The sequence below is a fragment of the Rhamphochromis longiceps genome, linkage group LG7 (genome assembly GCF_057381845.1).
Source record: "Rhamphochromis longiceps isolate RC_006_pf linkage group LG7, R_longiceps_female_GT1.1, whole genome shotgun sequence".
Taxonomy (NCBI): domain Eukaryota; kingdom Metazoa; phylum Chordata; class Actinopteri; order Cichliformes; family Cichlidae; genus Rhamphochromis; species Rhamphochromis longiceps.
In genome coordinates, this window is record NC_140563.1 from 64,893,225 (window position 1) to 64,920,985 (window position 27,761).

The 27,761-nt window shown below is 41.2% G+C and overlaps 1 protein-coding gene across 3 annotated transcripts in view; it reads left to right on the plus strand.

Annotated features, from left to right (window-relative positions):
- Nucleotides 1-25,274, plus strand: part of ppfibp2b (PPFIA binding protein 2b) — a 100,155-nt gene extending 74,881 nt beyond the window's left edge. Inside the window, exons 9-28 of one of the 3 annotated variants that reach the window (XM_085414828.1) lie at nt 250-378; nt 3,893-4,004; nt 5,267-5,328; nt 5,423-5,498; nt 5,598-5,680; nt 5,779-5,846; nt 5,927-5,992; nt 6,074-6,134; nt 9,016-9,172; nt 11,948-12,083; nt 12,180-12,299; nt 12,390-12,540; nt 14,783-14,894; nt 14,980-15,068; nt 15,207-15,329; nt 15,837-15,962; nt 16,046-16,234; nt 17,669-17,869; nt 19,692-19,757; nt 20,652-21,275. In XM_085414828.1, the coding sequence (XP_085270954.1) occupies nt 250-378; nt 3,893-4,004; nt 5,267-5,328; nt 5,423-5,498; nt 5,598-5,680; nt 5,779-5,846; nt 5,927-5,992; nt 6,074-6,134; nt 9,016-9,172; nt 11,948-12,083; nt 12,180-12,299; nt 12,390-12,540; nt 14,783-14,894; nt 14,980-15,068; nt 15,207-15,329; nt 15,837-15,962; nt 16,046-16,234; nt 17,669-17,869; nt 19,692-19,757; nt 20,652-20,714 (2,190 nt within the window). In that variant the 3' untranslated portion in view covers nt 20,715-21,275. Of the gene's footprint in view, nt 1-249; nt 379-3,892; nt 4,005-5,266; nt 5,329-5,422; nt 5,499-5,597; nt 5,681-5,778; nt 5,847-5,926; nt 5,993-6,073; nt 6,135-9,015; nt 9,173-11,947; nt 12,084-12,179; nt 12,300-12,389; nt 12,541-14,782; nt 14,895-14,979; nt 15,069-15,206; nt 15,330-15,836; nt 15,963-16,045; nt 16,235-17,668; nt 17,870-19,691; nt 19,758-20,651; nt 22,619-23,693; nt 24,018-24,105 lie in introns of those variants that run through there. The other 2 variants (XM_085414826.1, XM_085414827.1) reach the window with 2 other exon arrangements.
- The last annotated feature ends 2,487 nt before the right edge of the window (nt 25,275-27,761 follow it).

The window sequence follows — 27,761 nt, forward strand, 5'->3', positions numbered from 1 at the left end:
TTATGACAGAGTCTCTCTCTAACATATTGTTGGATATTGTCTGAAGGAGGTCAAACTGCCATTGGTTTCTCTGTGCTTACAGTGCTTCCTTCCTCCTCTCTCCCTCCTTCACTATCCGCCTCCTCTCCTCTTCTCTACTAACCCCTCTCTGCGGCTTGCTCTCTTCACTTTTTTCCGCTCCTCCTTTCTCTTCACATCCCTAAATCTCTCCCCGTCATTACTCTCTTCCTGTCCTCTCTCCCTCTCTAGCTCTCTATCTCTTACTCTCTCCATGTGTGTTACCAGTCGCTCATGACCCAGCTGTCCAGCCTCAAGCTGACTGTCGAGCACACACAGCTGGAGAAGCAGCATTGGGAGGAGCGCTGGCGCAGCGCACAGGTGCCTCCTCTTCCTCCTCTCCTGCTCTTGCCGCTTGTCATCTCCCCGTGTTGATTTCTTTCCTATGATTAGTGTTATGTTTGGCCTCTTCTTTTCTACTTTTCTCGTCTTGCTCCTCCCCTTCTCGTGTTTTTTTCTCATTTCTTTTCTTTCCTTAGTTTCCTTAGTTGCATTTGTTTTTGTTGGTCTTGCGATAGCTGTGAAGCTCTGTCCTGTCCCTTTGAGCAGGAAGGGACCGGACAGAGAAACCTACACAATAAATAAATAAATCAAAACCTACACTGGTTTTGATAAGGACAAGGTTTGTATTTTTTAAAAGCAGAAACCAGTAGATTCCATCCTTTTACTTGTGGCTTTTTCTTTCCCGTCGTTGTGATTTTTAGTGTGCGTTTGCATGGATTTTGTGAATTTATTTGATTCTATCAGTTTTGTGTGTTTGTGCGACCCTACTGTGTTCATATTGTGCACTAAGGATATAACACGGTAATGATGGCTTCCACATAGTCTCACTTCAGCAGATTTCCTGGCTGGTGCCTTTCATTTTATTTTATATGCTCTGTAATATTTGGAGCCTTCGAGACAAACACAGATCTGATGGTAGTAACAAAACCCTGCACATCTCTGAGTTATTCTCTGGCTTCCCCTGCTTCTTACCCTATTGTAGGTTTTTGCCTCTGGGTTTTATTGCAGAGCAGCTGCAGGCATTGTTAAGTTTGCACTTATAGCATGCCACCATACAGTCTGTGCACACACCTGTTGTCTTCAGCTGTTGCCTCCACTGTATTTGTTAGCATAATGTGTGATTACTTGTTTTTACTATTCTTTTCATCTTAACTCAGATTAGGTTGTCATAACATGTCAAGGCCTCAGAGCAGACACAAGCAAATAGCTTAAATAACAGGGTCCACTTTATGATTTTTTGGAGATAAATGTTTTCCTGTATAATTCTTATTTTGGCACTTTAGTCATTTAATCTGATGTCTGAGAATAGGAAAGTTGTAATGGATAAAGAAAACGTGGATTGCATGTGACTGAAGGCAGACTGAAGTACAGCAGTTTTTATTATATTAGAGGGTCAATACTGAAAAATAAGACAGAGGCTTAACGCTTGCATATGTATAAAATATCAGTATTATTGTTTCTTTTAAAAAATGATACTGCAGAAGATGTTTCTTCCTTTGATGCTAACATTCCCTTTTGCTGTTGTATTTGAATTTTCCCTACACGGAAGCATCGGTACCCTAATTTGTCCGTTTGTGTTGGCTTCAATTAAAGTGATGAGAGGTCTGACTGAGCTCTTAGCTCTTAGTCACTAGGCTGTAGACTGTATATAAAAGATGGACGTGATTGATAATCTTGAAATGGTTATTCTTGAAAGTTGTCACTACTGGCCGGAGAACAAAAGTTCACCTGGACAAATGCACATAAAACAAACGCACATATGTGGGGGTGTTCTGTGTTGTGTGGGGCTTTAAATATGTCCTCTGCCCCAAATCTACAAAAACAATGTAGTTTTTACACCATCTGTATATAAAAGATGGACATTATGAAAGTGATGCCACCTATTGTTTCCTGGACCTCAAATTTTGTTTGTTTGACCATTGCCATGTTGTTTTTGGAGCCAAAAAGAACTATATTAGCATGAGAAGGTGGCATGCTATGCTATCAGATAATGCTAGTAAGCTAAAGTTACGTAAACTGTATGAATGCAGTGCACAGAAACACACATATTTGCTTAGTGATAGATCAAATAAATATCAGAATGTCATTCAACAAAACTGAACCAATTATTCAGAGGAAACAATCTTTCAAAACCTTTTTGTACTATGCTATAAATTTGTTAAGAAGTCTTCCCACAGCCAAGTGCAGTTTATGGCACATCGTCCTGGCCTCATTTTCAGCTGTTTGGGCACAATGCAGTAGGGATGGGTATTGATAAGATTTTCACGATTCCGATTCAATTTTCGATTCTGTTTAACGATTTGATTCTTTATAGATTCTCTTATCGATTCTTTAAAAAAAAAAAAAGGAGTACACAGAGGTCGATTAGCTTAGAACTTTGTTTTATATCTTCTTTTTGAACAAGATAGAAATTTAGGAGTAACATGGCCTTACAAACCCAACAGTGAGATCTTACGAGATCCAGCCTACGGCTCTTCAATGGGGTCACAGAGTCCCCAGGAAAAAAAAATTGTAAATACAAAATAATAAAATAAATATTCTTCTGTAACAATAACAAAGTATAACATAAATTATTCTGTAGCAATTACACAAGAATATCCAGTAATGTCCCTGCCTACAATTAAACACATTCACTTACCAAAAATCGGGGCATCTGCTGTGGCAAATGGGTGCAAGCCTTTTACCACAAACTTAGTCACTGCTTGGTGACATTCGTCTATCCTGGCCTGAAAGGAGACGCTACCGGTAGACTGCAGCGAGAACTGCCAGCATCTGAGCCAGACTCTGTCTGTCTCTCTCATCATGATCACCTAAATGCACAGTAATGGCAGGTTTTGTAATAAAGCAGATCGCGCTAACATAATATGCACTGTTAGTTGATTATTTACCTGCCGCATTAACGGGAGAGGACGTGCAAACGTTACCGCTGCTGCTGGGTTGAGAGTCACGAGTCGAGCGGGATTAAAAACATGACATTCATTTAAGGTTATCGTGTGTTTTGTGAGCAAATGCTTTTGCATATTCGTAGTGTTTCCTCCCTTAAATGAAATATCTACTTTGCAAGTATTGCAAGTTGCCCTGTTGTCATCTGTTCTCGTAAAGTATAACCAAACTTTTGAGCGTTTGAGCCGCTTAGGCGCCGTGTTTCCTGCCAGGTAAATGATGCTCCGGAACATGGTGACGTCATTCGGGGCGACTGGAATCGATAAGGGAATCGTTTGCAAAAATGGCAAACAATTCCAAGGAATTGAAACAGTGGGAACCGGTTCTCAACAAGAACCGGTTTTCGATACCCATCCCTACAATGCAGTAATGTCAGTCATGTTACAGTTAACAGCTGAGGGTGGAGACTGTAGTACGTGTCAGAAATTGTGTTTTTTTGCCAGAAATACTTCCATTGGATAGATGCTTGAGTGGTGATGCAGGTTCCTTAGATCGTGTGGAGAAAGCTGTGGTAGAGTTTGTTTTAACAAAGTATTGTAAAAAAGTGAAATAGTGGGGTTGATTTAAAGCAGAAAACCAAAATAACTTGTGGCTACATGTGGCTTTCAGTGCTTGTTTTATATTTCCATTGTGTAGTTTTTATTTGAAAGAAGGTGCTCAGTGCCAAATAATAATAATAATAATGATGATAATATAGAATAATCTCAGAATTCACAACTCATTTTATGTGTTACTCTGATGGCTCATCAGTTGGCTGGTTGGTTTTTAGAAATGATTCCTTTTTAAGAAAAATGATTTGCTTAGTTGCTTCACACTTACAGCTCACAGACATCCACTGACCTGGAAGATCGACCCAGTTCACAGACATCTACTCTGTCTTCCTCCACAGGCAGAAATCTCAGAGCTGCAGCAGCTCCTGGCCTCCAAAGATGCTGAGATCGTGTGCCTACAGACCCAGCTGCTGGCCAGAGGCGGCAGCGCCAATGACAACGCAGAGAGAGGTACACTCAGCTGACAGTCTGACCAATCAAATCTGTCAGTGCAGATATGTGTGAGAGGCAGCGATGTGCACGTCTGTCAACTCTGATTACTGTAACATCTAATCAACAGTTCCTCTCTTCTCTGTTCTCCACTTGGCTTGTGTTTTTTCCACTCTTTGCTGCCCTCTGCTGTAGAGGAGGTGTATATCAAGCATCTGATTAACAAATGTAAGGCATTTATGTTGCTAATGGGGCTAATTTCTAAGCAACCTCCTGGACAGCTGGATTTTTCTGTTTTGGTCATTTATGACTCAAATGTGAAACTTAAAACCAAACAGGGAAACACTTTAAATGTCGAGGCTAAGTAGTCTCTTCATCGGGAATGTGGACCACAGCTAAGCTTCAGTGTGTGTCTGTGATGTGAGCCTGTACATCCTTTCAAATCAAAAAGACTCAGAAGAGTGTCAGGCTATGCAGCGTCCACTGTCCTGTGCAAACTTCTTATACCACATCGAATCATCTTTATTTAACAGGAGTTCACCCAAAGTGCCTTCCGGTTTGGGAAGAACACATAGAATATAAAGTACAGTATAAAAGTACCACACAAACACGCTGATAAATGCACACAGTGAGGCATGTAAAAAAATAGATTCAAATCTGAGTAAATAGAACATAACAAGCACATTGAGAGGACTATAATATAAACATGTCATCTAAAGAAAATCTCAGAAGAGAGTGGGACAAGTAGTAGATAAAACTATGCAACTAGTTTATTGATTCCTGCAGGAGGAGTCACCAGAGAGCGTTGCAGTATCCTGACATTTTGTGCTTTGTTTTTCCTCCTGGCATTGTCATATTGCAGTTCATTGCTTTCTTGTTGCCTTATAAATGCTGCTCTAAAGCCACCGATGACATGCATATCATTTCAAAGCTGAGTCGTTTGAATAAACAAAAAAAATCCCATTTAGATAAGTTTCTGCATTTGAAAGGATGTTAAATGAAATCTGGCTCGTGTTTGTGTGGCTGATACTGATGCAAGCCTCATTAGTTCTTCTCTCGGTAATGGTGCTGTTGACAATGCTCAGTTTCCACGTGTGTCCCAGGTGATGCTGCATGGGCAGTTGTGCTGTCAGCATGTATTTGTTTTGCTTGATTAGTCCTATTTGCACGGCTCTCGTGTCTGTCACCAGCACCGCTTCGTGCACCCATCAGCTGCCCTGATCTAACTAGCTAGCGTGAGGGTACAATAGGATCCTTTTTAACTTCTTTGTCTTCTTTGTTAGACCAGGAATACCAGAGGTTAAAGGTGGGGATGGAGTCTTTGTTGGCTTCAAATGACGAGAAGGTAATGAAATAATTTTTGCCACTGCTACAATATATATCATTTACAACAAGATTAAATAAAAAGAGAATGACCATTTCTGCCTTGGTGATAACAGGATCGGCGTATAGAGGAGCTTACCATTCTGCTCAGCCAATACAGAAAGATGAGGGAGGTCATGGCACTCACGCAGGGTGAGCTTCCTTTTTCTGTATTGTGAGTTTCTGCTTGGAAACCTGTCTTTTCTCTCTAACGTCACTATGCCGCCAATTGTTTTGGTTTCTATCTACCAGGAAGCAGTGAAGAGGAGCTGAGCGGCAGTTTAAAGCTCAAAGCCATCACTCACAAAGCACACTCTGACATCCTCAGATCAGAGGTAGGATTCACAAGAAATTTTAAATAAAAGTCAAAGAATTATTGGGTTAATAATCTCACTTCCACAAATGCTTTGAAAAAATGTTTTTTCCTTCATAGCTATCATCAAGAGGATCGTCACCGCTTATGTTGTCCTCATCGCCGTATCAGAGGGATTTGGATTTCAGGTATGAACGTGCAGTGCACGTACTGTACGCGATGAATGAACGCCAGACTCTGAGTTAACTCTGTGCGGTGTCTGTTGCAGTTTCCAGAACTCTGTGGAGACATCGCTGGTGTCCGCTGCTGACCCAAGTTTGTTTAATGGGTCTTGGTAAGCCCTGCTACAGTACAAGCACATTCAAAGTGTACGTCTGCTTAACCAGATGTCAGTGATACAATATTTTTTCTGCAGGCATCGACGCCGGTTGATGTCCAGCAGTCTTGAAGAGTTGCAGAGTGGATCTTTACAAAAGGTCTGTTAGTGTTTGCCTCCACGATTCGCTTGTTTAATATAAACATACTAATCTCTATCTAATCCAGCCTATCACATCTGCTTACTAAAAAGTACTTTAAATCAGTCCTTTCTAGCTAATCTTTAACGTCCTGTTAATCTGACTGTGTGATTGCTAACCTTCTAATTCTGGGTTTGTGTGTGTGTGTTCTCTGGTCTCTCCCGTCTCTCTGTTGGCTGTAGGCTGTAGAGATCCAGCCACTTGAAAGTGAATCAGATGTAGGGGCCGAGGTACTGATCTGCAACATGATGTCACACATTTAGCTACACAAATCCCATGTATTCATTATACATCTTTAGATTGCAGGATTAGTATATATTTTTTGTAAAGAAGATGAAATAAATCAAAATATAAACAAGACTTGGGCTGTGGCCAAATAGTCAAAAAAAATGACTCCTAATCAGTTTTTCCATGACCTGTATGGAAAACACCATGAAGTCAGGGGAAGATGTAATTTCATAAGGAAAAGAGAATCCGACTGCTCATTAAAATGTTGGCGTGGCACAAAAAGAGCTTCAAACACATATTGGATACTTTGCCTTGTCTGTTTTTACCTTGTTGTTTTATGCAGGCTGTATAAAAATGAACAACACGGTGAATCTTACTGAGGTAACCCTTTAATGTAGTCGCCACCACCTGCTCATATCACATTGGCTATCTTACTTGGCGAAACTACAGGTTCATACGTTCTGTGGTCTCTCGTCTCTACTACATCACTAATCTTCTCCTGTGTAGACTCCCCGCAGGAAATCTCACCCTGCTGTCCACTCGTATTTTCTCTTTCGACTAAAGAGATGATCCTTTGTAGTCGTTGCCTTGATTAAAGCAAGAATTTTAACAGAGTGGTTCATAGTCCAGCTTTGGGCTAAAACATATCCACATATTTGCATGTTATGTAATAAGAAAGCAGGATTTATTTATGTGATAATCTGCACCAAACGTCAGTTACTTTGATCGTTTATTGTTGTGAATGGTCTGACGTGCGATGCTTTGAATTGTCAAGATGATCACCTTTCCTTTCAGAAAGGGTGGATTAGGGTTTCCTCTGTTAAATGAGGCAATAAATGAAGCACTGAAGCACCTTTTCTTCAGTATTAAGAGAATTCAGACAGTTCTTATTACAGCGGCCACAGGGATATATTAGGGCCACTTTCCTTCTCTCCTTCCTTAACTAATCTTCATGACCAACTCCCCCCCCCCAATGATAAGAAACTGTATCTAAAGATATATTGACATATATCCCTCTAAAATTTGGATCATGACCACATTCTTGCTTTTGCTGTTTTTTTTAATGCCAAACATAATTTTCACCTATCACGTCATTCACCTGATGATTTTTGACTTCTTTTTGGCCACCAGCTTACATTTTTCAAGCAGAAAATCTATTTATTTATGAAAGGGTAAAATATTTGTTGGCTATAAAATGTGATTGTGACTGTTTTTGTCCAGGTAATGGGCAACTTTCCTCTAAGAGTTCCTAAATTTTCTGTTATTTTGTAGTTATTATAAGTAAACAAATAGTCTAAAACGTCTAGAATGATGCGCTCCTTCTTCTATCCTATTCAGTGATTTCTAACAGGTTCGCATTATTTTGTTTGTGCCAGCAAGTCATCCATCCTCATTATACGTGTTTCACAAATAACAGGAAACACTTTAATACTAAGTTTTAACTTTAAAAAAAGTAACTTTAATAAATAAAGGTTAAGTAGAGATTGGACCCCAGCTCTCTAGCAGGAGGGTGAAATGATCTTTTAATAAGCAGTAAAGAACGTTCTACTGTGGAACCAATCAGGTGCAGGGGAAGGAGGCAGCAGCAGGACAGGCAAGTGGAGGAGCCAATCAAGGGCAAGGGGACATACTAATTAGTATCAAGCCATATGAATTAAGACTTGAACATACTAATTATCATACATTGAAAGTACACAGAGTGTTCGTCATACAGAAAGAGGCAGAGTACTGAGAGATGTAACAGAAAAGCAAAAAGTAATGGAGTAGTTTCTGTGTGAGTAGTTATATGGCTGCATAAAAAGATCCACACAAGGCAAAGCATCTCTTAAATATACCCGATGCACTTACATCAACAAGTAATGACTGATGACCTAGTGATATGTTCGAGGGATATAATAGACAAAAACAAGCTCACAGCGTTGTCGTCTTTTCTGTGAGGCCACTTATAAACTGCTAGAATGTGTAGTAATGTTGTGCTTTATAGCAAACAGTGATGTAACTGTCCTGGTGCCCTCTGACCTCTTGTTCTCAGCATGACAAGTTCACAGTGCATTATAGTCAATATATAATCGTATAATCATACTGCGTCTACACTAACAAACACACACACAAACGCGCACACACACACACACACACAAAAGGGCCAAGACCCACCTGAAGTGGCTGTCGCTAGTACTTGACATCACAGCTGCCTCCCAGCTGTTTCTTTCTGCTGGCCTTTCTCCAGTTATTCTCTCAGACCCCGATGACTTTAATGTGCGGTTATATTCCAGCATCATCAGACATTCACTGTCTAAAGGACAGACGGTTATGCAACAGAGGAAAAACACAAATCACCTCACGGCCCCGCTGTGATCTTATGAAAGCCATCGGGTAAAGCCACTAACTTTCAGTGTAGTTAAAGAAGAATGTAAAAAAAGAGAATCGGAGCCACATAGCAACACTACAGAGATTAAGGTGTCCACTTTGTTAGAGTCAGAGGTGTCTGAAAATCATTTTAGATTCAAAGCTGCAGTGAATTTATTGAATTGTATACATTTTAAGATTATATCTGGAATGTGATGCCAGACTTGGCTGAAAGAGTAACACACTGTTTGCTTTTTATATTGTACAGAATCCCCACATGGAGCTGAACAAGTACCAAACTCTGCCGGGGAAACTGAGTAAAAAGAACGAGCCGCGGGCCGAGCTGAACGGCGACGGAGACGGAGAGTATTTATCTCCCGTCCAGCTCTCGCCTGTCCACAGCCACAGCCAGGACTACAGTCTGAGTTAGTGTTGTATCTGTTAAGCACCATGTTTTAATCTGTGAAATCTCAAATGCAGGTCTCTCGCTCTTTGTAATTTAAACCTAAAAAATCTGCATGACCTTGCACTCAAGGGAAAAATTTAAATGTTTGTATATTTTGGGGAATACATTTATTCGGCTGAGCTAATCAAGCAGCCTTCTGGCTGTAGCTTCATAGTGACCGTACACATCTTATTTAGCTTTGCAAGAAAGCCAACATGCATATTTCCCCTCTTGTGTAACTTTTCCTTGGAATAAAAAGCAAGTGATTTTAGTGAACAGATCATTTGGCACTTCAAAGCAAAACAAAACAAAAATATTTTTTGTCTTTGTCAACTAACTCTTCGCCCACTGCTTCCTTTCTGTGCCTTTTCTTTCTCCTCCTCCTCATGCCTGCTCTGCTGTCGGATTGCTCTTGTCTCCTGTTTGTGCTCTGACTGCAGTTCGCTGCAGGAGTGCCAGTGCTCCGGTTTTAGGTACTGTATGCCCTCACAGAAACGCAAATGTCAAAACTGAAAATACACTTTCAGAAGAACTGAAACGCAGTGTTTCTGTGACTGTGAAGTCACTGAGAGAAAGCCTCTTTGAGCAAACAAAAGCATCACCTATCTTGTGAGCAAAACAAGATTTTCTGAGAGGTGAGCGGAGTCAGGGTGAGCAGCCGTTTTCGCTGAGGATGAAGCAGCTTTAAAGCCCAGGATTATTAGGACTCCCTCACGACTCAGAGAGCTGTCGAAGATAATGCCCGCCTCTCTCGCATCAGCATTTGCTGAATTAAACATACGCTTTAAAGCTAATAGGCATAAAAGCACACGGCCACCCGTATATCTGCGTACACAGAGCCAGAGCTTAAGAAGGCAGGAGGGTAATCAGAGGACTGCGAGAGGGCGAGGAGTGCAAGCTTAAGTATGTATGAAGTTCAACTAGCTAAAACACCCCAAAGTAAACAAAGAAGGATGCAATCTGACATCCGCTCCCACTCGCTCTCGTGGCCTCACTGGGGTTGCACTCGCTCACAGTCCACAGTTGATGCTCCCTGTTGAAGGAGCAAGTGTTCAAAATCAAAAGGTAGCTGCTTCAAATAGGTTTCACAATCTGAAGACTGTTGTGGGGAGAACATTCATTTTGATCCTTCACAACAAGGCTGCACTAACCAGTCTGTGGTACTGTGTTGGCTGTGTCCATCCTTTCTATACAGTCTATGAGAGCACTATTTAAAATACATTACTGTTCTTATTCAAGGACTTTTAAGAAACCCTGTATATTTTGCACTTATCTTAGAAAATCGTTTTCTGGTTCTAGAGTTTTTGGGCAGATATTCTTGATCCTACTGCTGAGTGGCAGATAGGATGGATAGATGTAGCATGGACTAGCATGCATATTCAGAGGTCAGCGCATATTAACTGAGACAGATATTTAGAGTAATGGGCTTGAAGCAGTAATTTAGAGTACTTCTAAAGACTTAACCGTCAACAGCTCTGCTTTACAATCAAACATGTATTCAGCATTTATTTCGGAGATAAAGACGCTTTGACTAATAATGCCTTCTGCTTTTTTTCTGCTTGCATCCTTCTCACTTAACTAACCTCTTCTGCATCAGGATCTCCTGGAAAACATGACCTCTATGATGTTGGTGGGTATATCATTTCACCCCTAAGTGTAGGAGTCTTACAAACCTATTGAGAAGAATTTGCCAGCTTGTCTGTTTCTGGGGCTAAATAGGTTATCTGCATCATTTTATGTAGCACTGTCAAATATTGGACAGTTTAACAGCCACATTTGAATTCTGACACAGTAAGCACTCCAACATAGGAGAAAGACACACAAACTGTAGTTTTGAGTCTTTTTCTAACAATTATGTCTTTGTTCCACTTAGTAGCTGTTTTCCTTTGGTGTCTTTTTTCCAGCTGCTCTGTGCATCTTCCTGTTTCTTTGTGTTGTTGGTTGTACCAAGTCACTTGGTATATTTTTTTATGTTTTTTGCAGACGTTTCAGATTTGTTTCTAGCCTTGTTTAAAGCCTTTCTTGCAGCAATTTAGCATCTCTGTGGTCACTGTGGGATGCAAATCTTTGGAGCTTTGTTTCTTTTGTTATTTTGTTTTGTCTTTTGCATATCTTTATGGTTATTTGTGTTCTCTAAGGTAGTCCTCTCTCTCTCTCAGACACAAATTCGTGTCTCTTTTGTAGTGAAATTCTGTTTTTGTGTATAGAGCCTTCTTTTTGCAATTGTTCTCTTGTGTCTTTGTGGTCACTTGGTTACTTTTGTGTTGTCTTTGGATGTGTAGTGTTTGTGCTGTGTTTTGGGATTTCTTTAGAGTAATCCTAAATCTCTTTTTGAGTTGTCCTTTGACTATTTGTAGTAGGTTTTAGTATTGAATATTTGCTTAAACACAAAGCCTATGACCTAGAAGTAGCCAGGAAAGTAATTCCAGAACAGTGACTATAGGTATGAGTAGGAGCTTTAATATTGTGATCAGAAATAGAGGACCTTACTGGGAATTTCAAACTGTTGGTTTGGTGCACATAAAAGGTGTAGTGCTGTACAAAAAGTGGTTTATTATTGCATGTATGAAAAATCTCAATGTGAGACGGTCAATTTTCCAAACAGAACAATCTCCCGTACGTGTGATTTAATTTGGAGCAGCAGATGTTCATGTTGTTCTTGTCCATAGCAGGAAACACAGATACTCTGGATCCCAGAGCTCCCCTCAGGTTCCTGCAGTGATTCCCCTCCTCATTGTTTTTTTCCCTGTGGCAGAGCATTCAGAGAAGCTGGAGGAGTGCTTTCCATCAGACCAGTCCCCGCTGTCCTCTGGAGTGGACTCTGGACAGCAGTCTCCTGTCTCACCAGAGAACAGGAAGGGTCACAGAGGAATTAGGAAACTCTGGGGGAAGTATGTTTTAAGGATATACAGAGCACACACTTAACAGCATGTTTGGTGTCCTAAACTTTTTATATTTATACTCATGTTCTCATTTCTGTCTGCAAGGATCCGTCGCAGTCAGTCGGGTAGTCCTGTCCAAGTTCATGACCCAGAGCTAGGAGACTTCAAGAGGGGAGGATTCAGAGCTACAGCTGGACCTCGATTGGCCCGTCCAGGGAAAACACAGTATATTAATTAATAAAATATCTATATTAATAAAGTGAATAGTAGTGATTAGGTGCACGGTTCACTTTTTGGTGTTTTGTTCCTATGCAGAGATCTGAAGACGCCATTTTCTAAGTGGAACACAGAGCAGGTGTGTGACTGGATTGAAGACATTGGACTAGGTCAGTACAGCATCCTCGCTCGCCAGTGGGTCACCAGCGGTCAGACTCTGCTATCAGCCACGCCACAAGACCTAGAGAAGGTATACACACTCAAACGCACACATCACTGCTTTATAGAGTGTGGTTCCTAAAGTGATGCTTCTAAGACAACCGGCACACACAATCACACTGTGTTGGTTTTCCATACAGCGTGTCACATATTTTCCATTTCTACCTGTCTGATCATTGTTGCCGTCTGTCTGTTTGTTTGGTCTTTAGTAACGCCTGCCTCTGCCTTTCAACCAGCTCTTTAGTTTCGCCTTCAACACTGTCACATCATACACCTCATCTCCACCTCCAACCTTTCTCTGCATCTCATCCAGATCATTTTGATCAGTTCTGTTTCTTTCTTCGGGTTACTCTATATTAATACTGTGATCCATGGAAACTGTCAAACCTTGGATCGCCGTATCAGGAGTTTCTGTTTTTCTTTTTAAATACCTCACCTTATATATCCTTCTGCTAGGAGTACACAACTGTTTGTTTATTTATGTACTGTGTTTACCTTGGTTTTTGACCATTTTGTTATTTTTCTTTAAGTTGTTCTTCATTAAATTCTTCATCTTTTTAATAGAAAGTGGGTCTTTGAATATACTTTTCAGATTTGTCCTTTATGGTATGCAGCTTGCAGTATTTCTTTAAATTTAGGTGCAACCAGAACTTGAATGGCTTTTATTACTAAAAGGTTAGTTTAATCATTTAAATTCAATGAAATTACCATCAGATAGTCAGATTGAAAGATAGGGTGAGAAGTTCAGCCATCCGGGAGGGGCTCAGAGTAGAGCTGCTGCTCCTCCACATCCAAAGGAGCCAGTTGAGGTGGTTCAGGCATCTGACAAGTATGCCTCCTGGGCACCTTCTGGGTGTACTGGGAATGCCTTGATGTTCCCCCAGGCAAGCTAGAGGAGATGGCTGGGGAGAGGAAGGTCTGGGCTTCTCTGCTTAGGCTCCTGCCCCCGCGATCCGGCCACGGATAAGCGGAAGGAGATGGATGGATGGTCAGATTGTCAGTCATTTTATCAATGATTGAATTAATATTTTGCAGGTTTACTAATTTATGGGTGCTCCACATTATCTGCCAATTTAACCACTTTTGCAGTAGAAGAGGCTACTTCAACCTGTTGCTTTATTCACAAAGGGTTGCTGCAGCACGGGCAGCACGGTGGCACGTCATTGGCACTGTTGCCTCACAGCAAGAAGGTCCTGAGTTCAATTCCACCATCTTTCTGTGTGGAGTTTGCATGTTCTCCCCATGCGTGGTTTCCTCCCACAGTCCAAAACACATGAGTAAATGTGAGAGCAAATGGTGTCCCTGTGTGCTAGCCCCGAGACAGACTGGCAACCAGGGTATATCTCGCCCTATGACAGCTGGGATAGGCTCCAGCACCCCCCCACCACCCTGAAAAGGATGAGCGAATGGATGGTTGCTGCTGTTGCAGCAGCTCTGCAAGTTATATTTGGCAGATTTGTTTTATGTTGGATGCTTTTCCTGACGCGAACCTAAAGGGATTTGCGTCTCCTCCCATGATCTGACCAGGGATTTTTCACTTGTTCGATGAATGTATAAAGCACTAAAATATTTTTAAACAATAATTTCACAGATAGGAGACTTTGGAGAATTTGGAAAACTCTTTCATGTTTTGCCTGTTATTGGAGTTATTTCAGCATCATTCCACATTCGACTATGAGGGTCAATTTTTAAAAAAAAAAGGTCCGCCGTTCATTACAGCACTTCACTATGCAGACGATGCACTGATGCTACAGTAATGCTACAACCTTTGCTGATCGTACACGCTAAAAATGGATGTCATTAGACTTTACGAAGAGATAGCAGAGGTTCTGTCGTTCAGACCTTCTCCCCACTCTTAATGGCATGGGAGTTGTAGCATTTTGACATACTACTTGGCGACTACTGCAATAGTTGAGTGTAAGCAAGTCTTTGATTTCACATCTGCAGCTGCTCCAGAACATCGCTGCCTAGCCACATAAAATCATGAAGAACCTTTACGACAGGACCCTTGCTGTCGCTTTTAAACTGTGGTTTACCTGTTCACATCAGAACCTAATCAACACTGGAAATGTTTTAAAATCCATTCAAAACACTGGCTTTTAAACTAAGCCTCAACATTTGCTTTTATTTATTTGTAAGATTTTATTAATTTTGATATTCTAAAGAGTTCTTTTTTGGTAGTACAGCACTTTGACCAATGTTGCTTTTATATCTGGTTGACTTGACTAAACTGTAACAGGAGGAAAAAGCCAATCGTTTCTCTTTGTCCACAGGAGATGGCCATGAAGAATCCACTCCACAGGAAGAAGCTTCAGTTGTCCATCAAAGCGATCAGTAGCAAACAGCCTGAAAAATCTGCAGAGCTCGATTACCTCTGGGTTACCCGTATGTAAAGGATTCTTTCTCTCACATACGCACAGACACACATATGGGAAAATCTCCGAGAAAACAGTTATGTTCTTTGTTCCAGGTTGGCTTGATGATATTGGCCTTCCTCAGTACAAAGACCAGTTTAATGAAGGAAGAGTGGATGGGAAGATGCTGCAGTATCTCACTGTGGTGAGTTTGTAACTAATCAATTCATGTGAAGTTAAATCAGCGTTACCATATGGGGGGAATGAGCTTACAGTTGCCCAAAAATAAAAGGGATGTATGACATGTTTCCCTTCTTGTATCTGTCTCTGCTCTCCATGTTAGAACGACTTATTATTCCTTAAAGTGACCAGCCAGCTGCACCACCTCAGCATCAAGTGTGCCATTCATGTTCTCCATGTCAACAAATTCAATCCCAACTGCCTCAAACGCAGGCCCGGCAATGAGGTATTGTTAACTCATTTATACGGCAAAGTACAAAGATGGCAAAAGAGCCATTAGTGAGTGAACTCTTAAATTAAAACTTCAAATCAGATCCACTGTCTTCTTCTTTGTAAGTTCTTTTTGTACATTGTATTTGTATCTCACGCATTTTTCATAAAGACTCCATCCATGAAAGTCAAAAACTTGATCACCCGTTCAAGGTCATCACTTGTGGAAGTCCTTGTTCTGACTACCTGTATGTGTGTGTGGCATCACATGGTGTCACATCAGAGTTAGCTAAGTTCATAGATTCCTGCTCACAGATGCACATGTTGGTGGTCAGAATGGGACATCCACTTGTGCCACATTTGCACATGCAGACTGAGTACAGTTTATATAACTATGTTGGTTTGTATTTTTTTAATCAGTTCGTGCAAACAAAATTTGCCAGAAAACATCACTTTGTAAGGCTGGGAAACTGTTAAAAAGTCAAACTAGAACAAAAAATACATTCATTTGTGTGTGTTACAGAGCCAGTTCACTCCCAGTGAGGTTGTCCAGTGGTCTAACCACCGAGTCATGGAGTGGTTGAGATCTGTGGACCTTGCAGAGTATGCCCCAAACCTGAGGGGCAGCGGCGTGCATGGAGGGCTGATAGTGAGTACATAAAAGCAGCCGGCATCTGCAGCAAAATGGAAAACAAAATGAAAAAGCATCTGACATCATTTCTCCTCAAATAGATGCTGGAGCCTCGGTTTAACTCTGATAGCATGGCCATGCTGCTGAACATCCCTCCTCAGAAAACTCTGCTGAGGCGCCACTTAACCACCAACTTCAACAACCTAGTAGGAGCACAGGCTCAGCAGGAGAAGAGGGAGTACACTGAGGCGACAGGATACTCCCCACTCAGCATCACCGCTAAAGTCAAGGTAAGAAAATACAAGAAAAGACTCAATTATAAAGCTCAGAGTAGCACAGGCAGTAGGTAAAATAAGGCATCATAAGAGACCAGTTAACACCTTCCCTCTCCCTGCAAGTGTGAGAAAAGCGCCTTAATCCACGGTGAGACCTCAGTGTGTCAGCTCGGTTTCTCCGAGCTCTTCCAAAAGTTTAAGCCAGTGAGAACTGCTCTGCTGCTCCTCACATCTTTAAGACTCAGCCATCAGCCACAGCGTCAGCTCAAAGTGCCTCTTGAAGAAAATAATTAAGTAATAATAGAAGAATAATTCATCATAAGAGAATTCACGCTTGCATTTGATCCACTTATGATCCTGGACACTTAGACATCTAATGCAGGAAGTATGTATGTGGATGTTTTTGTGGAGGTATATAATACTGTGGATGGGAAAAAAATCCCAAAACGAAATTGTTATTGTTAAGTTAGATTTTCCCCTCAAGATGAGCCAGCTATGAAGTAAAATCCAGCAGTGCTTTGTGACGATATCACAGATGTTAGAGGACACATTTGATGAATGTTGTTGTGTGTCGCTGCCCGGTGTCCCTCATTCACATCTACTAAACACAAAAAAGAGCAGATATTAGGGAAATCCATACAGATGTGATTACAGGAAATGGAACAAAACTGAGCACAGCATTGTTTTGATCTCAGTGTCAGCCTGCATTTCAGAAATAGCGTTTTAGCTGCAAGCTCCTTTGCAGCCCACTGCAATGCCAGCTTCCCTTTCATGCTGCTCTGGTCTTTTCACTTGGCAGTAATACCAGTGCAGTGTATCAGTTGAATTACAAGTATTCAAGATATTCAGTGCATCTCAAGTTTCCAAGGTGTGATCAAAAGAACCAGGGAACCAAAAACCCCATTACCTGATTTAAATCTGATCAAGGAAGCTCTCAGAGTTGTTTGTCCTTGCTGTAGTTTTTGTGCATAGGACTGGGAGTCCACCCCTTTGTAGTGTTGGTGTTAAGATCTCCAGTTTGCATCTGAATAACTTGTAACAATAACATTTAATCTACAACATCTAAGGAATCTCCTTTTAGCTCTGTTTTGGTCTCCATATAGTCCTCAACAGGCGGCTGCATCTTCCATAAAGTTCAGCTGCTAGTCACAACATCTGTTTGTGGTTTGATGCTTGACACGCGACGTGCAGTTTTATCAAAGATTTAGTTGCCTGCAGCTGTTAATGATGGCAAATCAGTAAAGAAAATCACATCAGTGAGTTGGGTAATCATTCTTATTGACATTGTTGATGTAGGAGTAGTGATTGGCACGCTTTAAACGTGTTGCTTCTTGTTGTAGAGCCTATCATTAGTCACATTGTTCTAACATTAAAAGTCTTCTCAGCAGTCGCTGTTGCTTTGTTGAAGCGTGACAGCATGACGATGCTTTTGTTCCTGTTTCACTGCAGCCGAAGAAGTTGGGCTTCTCTAACTTGACTCACCTCAGGAGGAGACGGCCGGATGAATCTACAGACTATGTCTGCCCCATCGAGTCCTCCTCGCCTCAGTCGGGACAGTCTGCAGTGAACGGGGTGCAGATGCGGCCCTACACTGGCTTCAGAGGCCTGAGCCCCATCCTAGACCGAGAGCCTGACCGCTCCAGGGACCAGGTGGGGCTAGAAGATAGCAGAGCCGACCCATCTCCATGGCAACAACTGTAACGCCAACAACACGGATGACTGTTGTCATCCTGTCTATTAGCCATTCAGCTATCTCTGCTACTACTCTGCTTCCTTTGCTTGCAGCCCATAATACCTCAGTCCATCCCCTGATGTGCTTCTTTAAGCCCCGCCCATCAGCCCGACCCTGTGCCTTACATTTAGAGATTGTTTCTCAGTCAGCTGCTTGTCACGCTGCAGGGAGTCCTGAGACGAGCACAATTCAAGTATTTTGATTTCAGCTCCGGTCAGATGCCTAACTAACCCAACCTCAGCCTCAAACCTGTGCCATGACTCTAACTCATCACGAGAGAACACAGCCTCTCTCTGGATTCCTGTGACATCACTTCCTGTAATCCATACAGCATATACAGACATGTCTTCTTGTACAGTATTAAGCCAACATGTGTGCACCACCAGTAGATTATTTTTTATGTGTGACCTTTGATTTTTCTAACCAGGTTGAATGCAGTTCTGTTACATGGTCGAGATGAACTTGTGCAATATTTACATAAAATAATGGAGGGATTTTATTTATATCATTGCAGAGAAAATCATAAAATAGCATGTTTTGTTTGAAACTTGAGGTGGTGATTTTTGTACCGTTATTTTTCATATTTGACTGTAATAGTATTTTTATAGCAAAGAAGGAAGCTAACGTGTGGTTTATCAAATCATTTAATAAACAAAATCCGACATGAGCAAAGTTGATTCATTCTTTCTGATGATCAGAGTAGAAGCAGATGTGTAAAATGTTCAATGTCCTTTATTTATTTAGTTTTTAGTTGTACATCGGTATAGGGGCCTGTACTGGACATTTTCAGTGTTTCCCACAGAGGTAGATTGCACGTGCAAAAGGAGGAACATCCATGCTGTCTTAACTTATAAGAGCCATAAATTGTTGCCATTAAAGTCAATTTCTCATTCTATGTAAGGACTCAAAATTTACCGCATGTAGCGACTCCAGCTCTTGTTCTGCTCTGTAACATCATCAGTTCACAAAGTGATATTTGGCATTTCTGGCTTGCTGCATATAACCGCAGTAAGTTCAGGTTAGTAACCAGAACCAGCTGTCCCTCTGCTTCAACTTCCAGTTGACAGCAGTTTTCCAGTTTAGAACAGGGATTACCTTTACCAGCAGTCCGAGGTGGTAGAGTTGGAATCTGTTCACCGCGGGAACAAGAGACTGACTGGAGAATAGCTCAGTGACATCAAGACAGCAACAACAGTGACCCGGCTACCCTGCCAATGTCAAAGCATGCTGCCTGTTAATGTGGTTGAACTCACAAACTAAGAGTTAGGTGACTTCATGTGGAAAACACTGAATTCCTCAGGAAGCATATTCTGTATTTCTGTAAGATAACGTAACAGACTACGCTGCTGGGCGGAGCCACGAGCAGCAGCATGCCTTAATAACCTACATCAAGCACTAACCTGCTTCCATCATCATCATCATCTCCATTCTCACCATCACAGTGGCTGTCATTGCTGTTTATGACGCCACGTTTCCCCCCTTCGGCTGAGCGGTCTGAGCCAAGATGGCTGATGATCATCACCATGGTAACCCTGTTAAAGGTGACATGGGAAGTGCATGTTTGACTATGACTCAGCTGCAGGTACAATCCTCATTATCAGTGATCTGTTGCACGTTTTCATATCTTTCTACGGTAATTTTAAAAGGTTTAAGAAACATATTGTTTTGATGATAGTAAGCCTGTAATTGTGAGTTGTAATGAGTTTATAAGGAATCTGTGTGTGTGCGTGTGTGTTGCAGATGGAGACCACAGAGGGTACCATTTTGCAAATAGAAGCTCTTTCTGAAAGCATCAACAACCTCACAGTAAGCGCCAACACACACAAGCTGCTGCCTAATGACTTGTGCAGCTGATTCGCTCACTGGGAATCTGCTTGTAGTCTGCTGTAAGAGAAGTTTGAGTCACTCAGATGGAAAACTGCAGATACTCAGATGGAAATGCCATTAAAACACCACGTCTTGTGTCTGTGTACAAATTAAAGCAATGCTGCTAGTGTGAAACCTGCTCGCTGGTACTTGCTTCTTTATTACTTGCGGCTATCATCCAGATGTCAGGCTTGGTTCTTTAGCATTTGTTCTGTTCGTTCAAGTCAAGAAAATCATGACAGTAACTGAAGTCTGAGATGTTTGATAACACGTTTGCAGCGTCAGTACATCAGTGAAGATCTTGGTAAAAAAAGAAATTTGAGCATTATTCATATCTTTTTATTAGTTGAAGTTAAATTTTAAGTCCAAGAATCTGCAGGAGTTACATCAGAACAAGGAAGGGCGAATTTAAACCTCAGATTTATTATTTGAAATAATCACAGTAATTAGAATCAACAAGCTTCCATTGCACTAGAGAGCAGAGAGACGATAACCAAGGCATACTTTTTTTCAGAGCAGACCTTTTAAGATGTCATAGAATGAAAAGCACAGTCTTTTTTAAAAACATTAATAATGTTCATATTTGCTAAGGTGAGTTAGTGTCACACATTCAAGGTAGCCATGTCTGAGGATTTCCTACAGATTCATCTTCATGTTGGGCATCTTCATTTTATAAATTCCACCTATGCTTCTCCTTTGTGACATGTCATAAAACAATCTCACATCGGATCTGATGTTCTCATTTCAGTAAAGTATACTGACCCCAGCTCAGAAGCAAACACTAACTTCTAATCTCTCTAACCCATTGCCACTCCCATGATGCTCTGCCCCCAGTATCTGCTCAGCCGAGATGAGCTGCGGAAGGAGATGAGGCGTTCACAGACGGCGCTAGTTTGAAGGACGATGACCCTAAGCTGTAGGCTGTCAATCAACCACAAAGACCTGTAGCGACCTGTCTCACAGCTGAATTGTACCTCAGCCCTCAAGCTAACACTGCAGCGTGGAGCTCCTTGTATTTACTTCTACTAGCCCCTGATACCTCAAGTTAACTCCTGCACAGAGGACTGGGAAACACAAACGGACCTACACATTTTGACAACAATCAAAGGTCTTATTTTTATTTTCTAGAGTGCTGAATTGAACAGTTATTTATACACTTTTTTTGTTACTGCTTTCCTTCCCTATGCAATGTAGCTTTTAATGAGCATACTGACCACTGTGTACTGTAAATACTGTGCTGGTATTTCATTGGGGAGGACTGTGCAAAGCAGTGAACATGCAGTTTAGAATGGACAAACTGGACATTCCATCAAAAATGGTGTTGAAGCCATTTTTAAGAGCAGAGCAGCCAAAGAAGAAGGAGCTGGTTCCTCGACATTGTCATTCTATTGTTCTGCAGAGAAAGATGCTACATATCATATGTTGAAATAAAGAAGTTACAAGAACTACCAATGCTTCCTAAATGACTGTATGGAACAAAAAATTGTTGAAACTCCTCTTTTGCCTCAAAGTAGTACTGGCCATGATAGAGCACTACCCCTCCCTGAGCTTGGTCCTGCTGGAGGTCTCTTCCTGTTAAAAGGAAGTTCTTTTTCCCCACCTTCACTCAGAGCTTGCTCTAAGTGAGTTGTGTGTTGTCTGATCGTGGGGTTACGCTAATTACCTCAAGACCCATACTTTTGTGAACAGGAGCTATATAATTCAAATTTAATGAAAATGAACAAGCTGCATTATTTCAATCATGAAACATAACTTTTTTAATTTACTACAATATAAATTAGATGGACAAAATATTAAATTATTGTTGTTTGACTCCATTAATCCTGAACATTTGGATACTACATCCAGCTTTGCAGTTTGGCTAAAGAGGACACCCATCATGAATTTAATTTCATTCCCTAACTCAAGGGAATAAGTTTACAGGTAGAGATCAAAGATTGTGCACAGGAAAGAGAAGTCTGGTTGCTTGTAAAAGAATTTAATTCCACAGTGTTTTCAGCATACTAAAAGTGGCCAAAACCTGGACTTTGCTCTGAAACATCATATAAATTTATGTTTCTGTGGCTTTAATTTCTATGGCTATTCAGCTATTTTAACATGATCACAAAACTAACACCAGGATTTACTATGGTTCATTTAACCCTCTCCAGCTGTGATGTGAACACTTTACTAAATTTACTTTTACAAGTAACTTTTTAAAGCACATCCAAATATATGGTAGAAGTCTGGAACAGTAGGACAGTAGTTTGTGATATTCGGTTGACAAAAATCAAAGAAAAATGATAAGACTGGGTCCTCTAAACGGTTTTGTAGGATTACAGTTCACTGTAGTCCTACATTAACCTCTACTGGTCAAATCTGGGATTTCTCCACCTGTGAAACTTTTATCATTTCCTAAACTGACCTTGAGAGCCTCCACACTATAAGTTGCTGTCCCAGCCTACCTGTCCTCATTGCTGCTTCTTTCTAAAAGCAGACAGTTACACATTTTGTTTACCCGCCAACCCCTTCAGGCTCACCCCAGTCCTCAAGCTGCTGCACCAAGCTAACTGGTAAGATGAGTCTTTTGTTGACTTACCTAAAATTTGACAAGATGCAAACACCACACCCTTGCTGCCACTGTCAGCGAAAACTCTGCTTCAGCAGAAAATTCTCAGTATTCTGCTGGAAGTTCTCTACACATCAGGACACAAACAACCATAAAACACTCACACAGACTCTGTGTATCTCAGCAGGACGAGGGAGAAGAAGAAAGGAAATGTAGTGTATTTGGAACTGTGGAAGCTCCCAGACCAGTCCTGGTGAGTATCTGTACTGATTGACAATGCTCTTTCTGTTTATGTGCAACGCGCTGGTGGACCAGAAACTGATCAATATTTAATGTGGAAAGTAGTGTCAGAGTCAATTATGCTCTCAAATAAATGAACAGTGACACTAATTCCATGTGCTGGGACAAAAGCAGAACAGACAGTGGGTTCTTTTGCTCCTCAAAAATGCAACTGATTTAAATATAAAGCGATAGCAGTCACACAGCAGTGCTTAAACGGTTGTGAAGCCTTTAAATTTTCTTCATTTCTCTGTATATATGACCTCAGAATTAATAAAAGTAGATAAAGAAAACCCATTTAAGCAAATGGATCCAAAATATGGGTTGTCTGTTTACTGAGAAAACCATCCATTGTTACACATCTGTAAAAGGTTAACATTTGACCTCTGTTTAGAAAAAAATATGCAACTAAATCTAAGTTTAAACTTAGGAAGCCTGCACTTTCTCCAGGGCTGGTTTTTCACAAAACCAACGCTGTCCTAAAGGTAATGGATGGACGTAGCTGCTGTGATGTCATTCACTGGTTTGAGGACCATATTTGGAAGAGAGAAGAGTGCTAAGTTATTGGCTAACACTAGCAGTCTTTGTTATGAAGTAGAAGGCACTGACAGACACAGTCGTGAGGTCGTTTTTAATGATTCTAATGAATAGAACCGAAGCCTAGCAGACTCCAATTGGATCCAGCTGCATGTGTCCGGACAGCTGTCAGAGTGACCATGCCACTAACTCAAGTATTCATGTGAAATATTTATTTTATTTAAAAAAAAAAAATCTGAGGGAAACTATCCATAGAAGAGTCTCTGAGGGATGATTTGCTTTAGGAGTCAGCCTCAAATGGTCATTGGAGGAACTGCAGTTTTTGGAATTTTCCACATGTAATGTTGGCTCATTTTTTTTCTCAAACGACCAACTCTGATATTTCTAATTTTTTTAACTGGGTTTGTTTTCATCTATATTTAGAACTAATGTGAAAATCTGAGTATGTTTTAGCACCAGTATGTGCATTTCAGCTTAAATTTTACACCAAAATCTGACCATTATCTTTCCAGTGTATCAGGGAGACCAGCTTGTGATCTGCTGCCCATCATCCGTCGACCATGGGTGCAAAATTCAGCAAACCTACATCTAACCCACTGAGAAACGTGTTTTCCTGTTTCAAATGTGGCCAATCCAGGAAACCATCCTTTTATCATAATATATCCCCCCAACCGAGCATCTTTGCTACACTAAAGAGGCGCAATGTCCCCAGGCCCAACGAGTTCATACATCTTTTCAGCAACTGCATCTCTGCTGCTACAGCCAGAACCCAAGAGTACCTCACCTTCAAGGATCCAGAGGACAAGTTACGCCCGAGTCCTGATGTGCTCACTCAGGTAGCAACACTTATTGAACAAAATACGTCATCAATATCCAAGACATTTTGCTTTAGAGAAGTTACTGAAATATCTCACGCTTTAACAGGTCTTCCTGATGACCTACATCACTCGGAGTGTTGAGGTCAACCTGCAGGATACCCTTAACTGCACAGTCATGACTCCTGAGCAGCGCGTCCTCCTGGGTGCTGACTGGGTTTGGGCAGTGCTGGAGAGGCCGACCAAGAACCCCAAGTTCCAGATTGTCGTGCAGGTCCTGCACCTGTCTGAAAGGGAGGAGGCTGAGCAGAAGGTCTCTATGGACACCTGCAGTGAATCCATCCAGATGGCCCAGATGGAGTCCAGCAACAATAACATGTACGAGAGAATGGTGAACTTCTGCACCTCCATCGGCAAGGACTGCTACGCTCTCTTCTTGTTTTTTGGGAAAAAAACCGACAAGGTGAATATCTATGGCGTCCTCAGCAATAATTTTGAGGCGGCCAAAGGAAAATGCAGGATTGACAGACCTCTGATCGAGAACTTCTTTAAAGGTTTGAGGTATCTCCATACGCCTTTAGGAATGATGCAGGCGATTATGACCAAAAATAAAGGCGAACCCATCACTGTCATGATTAAATTCAGCTGAATCACAGTAAGACGAGCACGCTGAGCTACGTAGTTATGTTGTATCGAAGAGGTCAAAGGTCACACAAAATCTGGTCCTCTCTGTCTGTCCTCTCCCCCTTCCTCTTCACCCTCTGCACCACAGACTTCAGCCACTGCACAGAGACCTGCCATCTTCAGAAGTTTTCTGATGACTCTGCGGTGGTTGGATGCATCAGCAGGGATGATGAGACAGAGTACCGGGCTGTGGTCGACTCCTTTGTCACGTGGTGTGAGCAGAATCATCTGCAGCTCAACGTGGCAAAGACCAAGGAACTGATCGTGGACTTCAGGAAGACCAGGAAACACTTGACCCCTGTTTCAATCCAGGGGGTCAGTGTTGACATTGTGGAGGACTATAAATACCTTGGAGTACACATTGACAATAAACTGGACTGGGCTAAAAACACCACAGCACTTTACAGGAAGGGCCAGAGTCGTCTCTATTTTTTGAGGCGACTGAGGTCCTTCAACATCTGCCAGAAAATGCTGAGGATTTTCTATGAGTCTGTTGTGGCCAGTGCGATCCTCTATGCTGTTGCATGCTGGGGGAGCAGGCTGAGGGTAGCAGATGCCAACAGACTTAATAAACTAATCCGTAAGGCCAGCAATGTTGTGGGGATGGAGCTGGACTCCCTCAAGGGGGTGTCGGAGAGGCGGATGCTGTCCAAGATAAAGACAATGTTGGATAACACCTCCCACCCACTCCATGACATGTTGGTCAGTCACAGGAGCTCGTTCAGTGAGAGACTGAGATTACCGAAAAGCACCACTGAACGACACAGGAAATCATTCCTGCCTGTGGCCATCTCCCTGTACAACGCATCCACTTAACACACTGTTTACTGCTACAACTACACATGTTTCTTTTCCAGCTATTTATTTATGAGTGACTTATGTATGTATGTATATATATGTATATATTGTACTATTCTTAGTTAGCGTATTGTCTGTCTTGTCTTAATGTTGGTTTATAATGGAGCACTGTAACAAAAAATAATTTCCCCCAGGGATCAATAAAGTATTCTGATTCTGATTCTGATATGCACACACTGATCCCCCCTCCCTTTCCATACGCCTTCGATGATTGTGCCCTACCGGGGAAGATGGCAGTCAACTGGACCAGCGCAGATATGCTGCAGGACCGGATGCGCTGTCTACACCGGCTCTCTCTTACCCTTTACCTGCCCCTGTTGCTTGTCTTGTGTTTCTATGGTGTATTGATAGTCATGTGCTTTTGTGCTGAGGTGTTTTTTCTGTTATCAAACTGTTCTCCCACTAGGAGCTCAGTCTGAGTGGAGTTTTTTTCCCTCCTCCTCTTACCTCATGTAGTGTATTTTCGTTGTTTTTTCCTATCAGCCTACCTTTCTTACATGTCTCCCCAATGTGATGTTTGTGTAAAGTTGGTCAGAAGGTTCCTTTGTAAGTGCGCATGTGCCATTGGCGTGCTGCCTGCTGTAACCCTAATTTCCCACGGGATTAATAAAGTATTCTGATTCTTATTAACAACTAAGGTCCAGTTATTTGTCTTAACAAACATTTCAGGCACATCCTCTAGTCTATTTGTAGGATTGTTGGCTGTCCACTCAAGATTCAGAGTTCAGAATACAAAAAGCAGAATAAGAGATTTTTGACTACCTGACTTCTGTCTGTATTAAGAGTGGCCTTTGGTGTCATATTTCAGCTGCTGCATTGGTTAATTGATTTAATAGACTTTAATATTTGAGACTGCTATTAAGCAGGTCAAAAATGAAGTTTCATGCTCATCTGAGGCTACATATATACAAACCCGATTTACTTCACACCAGATCATTTCTCATATGTAGGAAAAGGTAAGTTCATTAGATGAAACTTAAAGGATCTTTGGCTCACGACTTCATCTGGATGGTACAGCATAACCAGGTTAAGACATCTCTAAAAAATATATATTTTTGAGTGTTTTTGGGTGTTTTTTAATTATTTATTTAAATTTTATTTTCCATTGTTCACTGTGGCCTGTTAAGCATTTTATCAATATATATTTCGTTAAATATTTACAAGAAATCAGGCATTATACAGTGTAAACTTCAGTCCAGTGTGATTTGGATGCTCACCAGAAAATTTAGCCAGATATCAGCTGGGTTTAGATACAGTTCAGATAAGTTGGGAAATTCAAATTGTTACTGCAGCAGAGTACACAAGGCAGGAACAAATGAACACATGCAGCATACCTAACAGCAATAATGCTTTGCAAAAATAGAAGAAATATGGACTATGCAGGTACAATGAATAGATATGTACTTATATATGTAAATCACTCTGTCTATCTATCTACACATACACACAGACGTACACACACACAAATACACACACATACATATACAGACATACATATATACACATATATGATGCAATTATACAGATTACTAATAGAAGAAGAATGAAACATAGTGCAGTGTTTGGGTGTTAATAGTAGCAGGTATTTAGTATTGCACACTGATATATGTAAAGACCCCAGTGTGCTCATATGTGGTGTACATTCACTGCTGTTGTGCAGTGTACAGTCTGACAGCAGCAGCAGCCTGTCACTGAAGGGACTGCTCAGTGTTGTCAGGGTGACCTGTATGGGATGGATCGAAGATGGGGTATTTTAATCGAGTATATAGGGAAATGTGAACTCCTCTGACAATCTGAGTAATTGGATAACGCACTGTTATTGAAATTTCCAACTTCTGAGCCACAGAAAGAAATAACAGGCTTCATTAGGTTACCTTCCACTTGTTGACAGCAACTAAATAAAACCAACATATCCACATAATAACACCTTAAAGCAGGGGTGTCAATCTTAAATGAGCTGTGGGCCACTGCTGGTACTGTCATGTCATTGGAGGGCCACTTTAGTGTTCAAGTAGTACAAAAACAAACAAACAAGAAAACACCCACAAATCTTTCAGAAAATGTAGTGTTTTGTTTGTTTGTTTCAAATATTGTATAACAAAACTGCAAATGTGAATGCAAAAAACTTCTCACTAACTGAAACCTTTTTATTGAACTAACAAATAAAAAGGAAAGATACTCTCTTTCTGGCCAGACACGTGGAAGCATTTCTACAATAGTTTT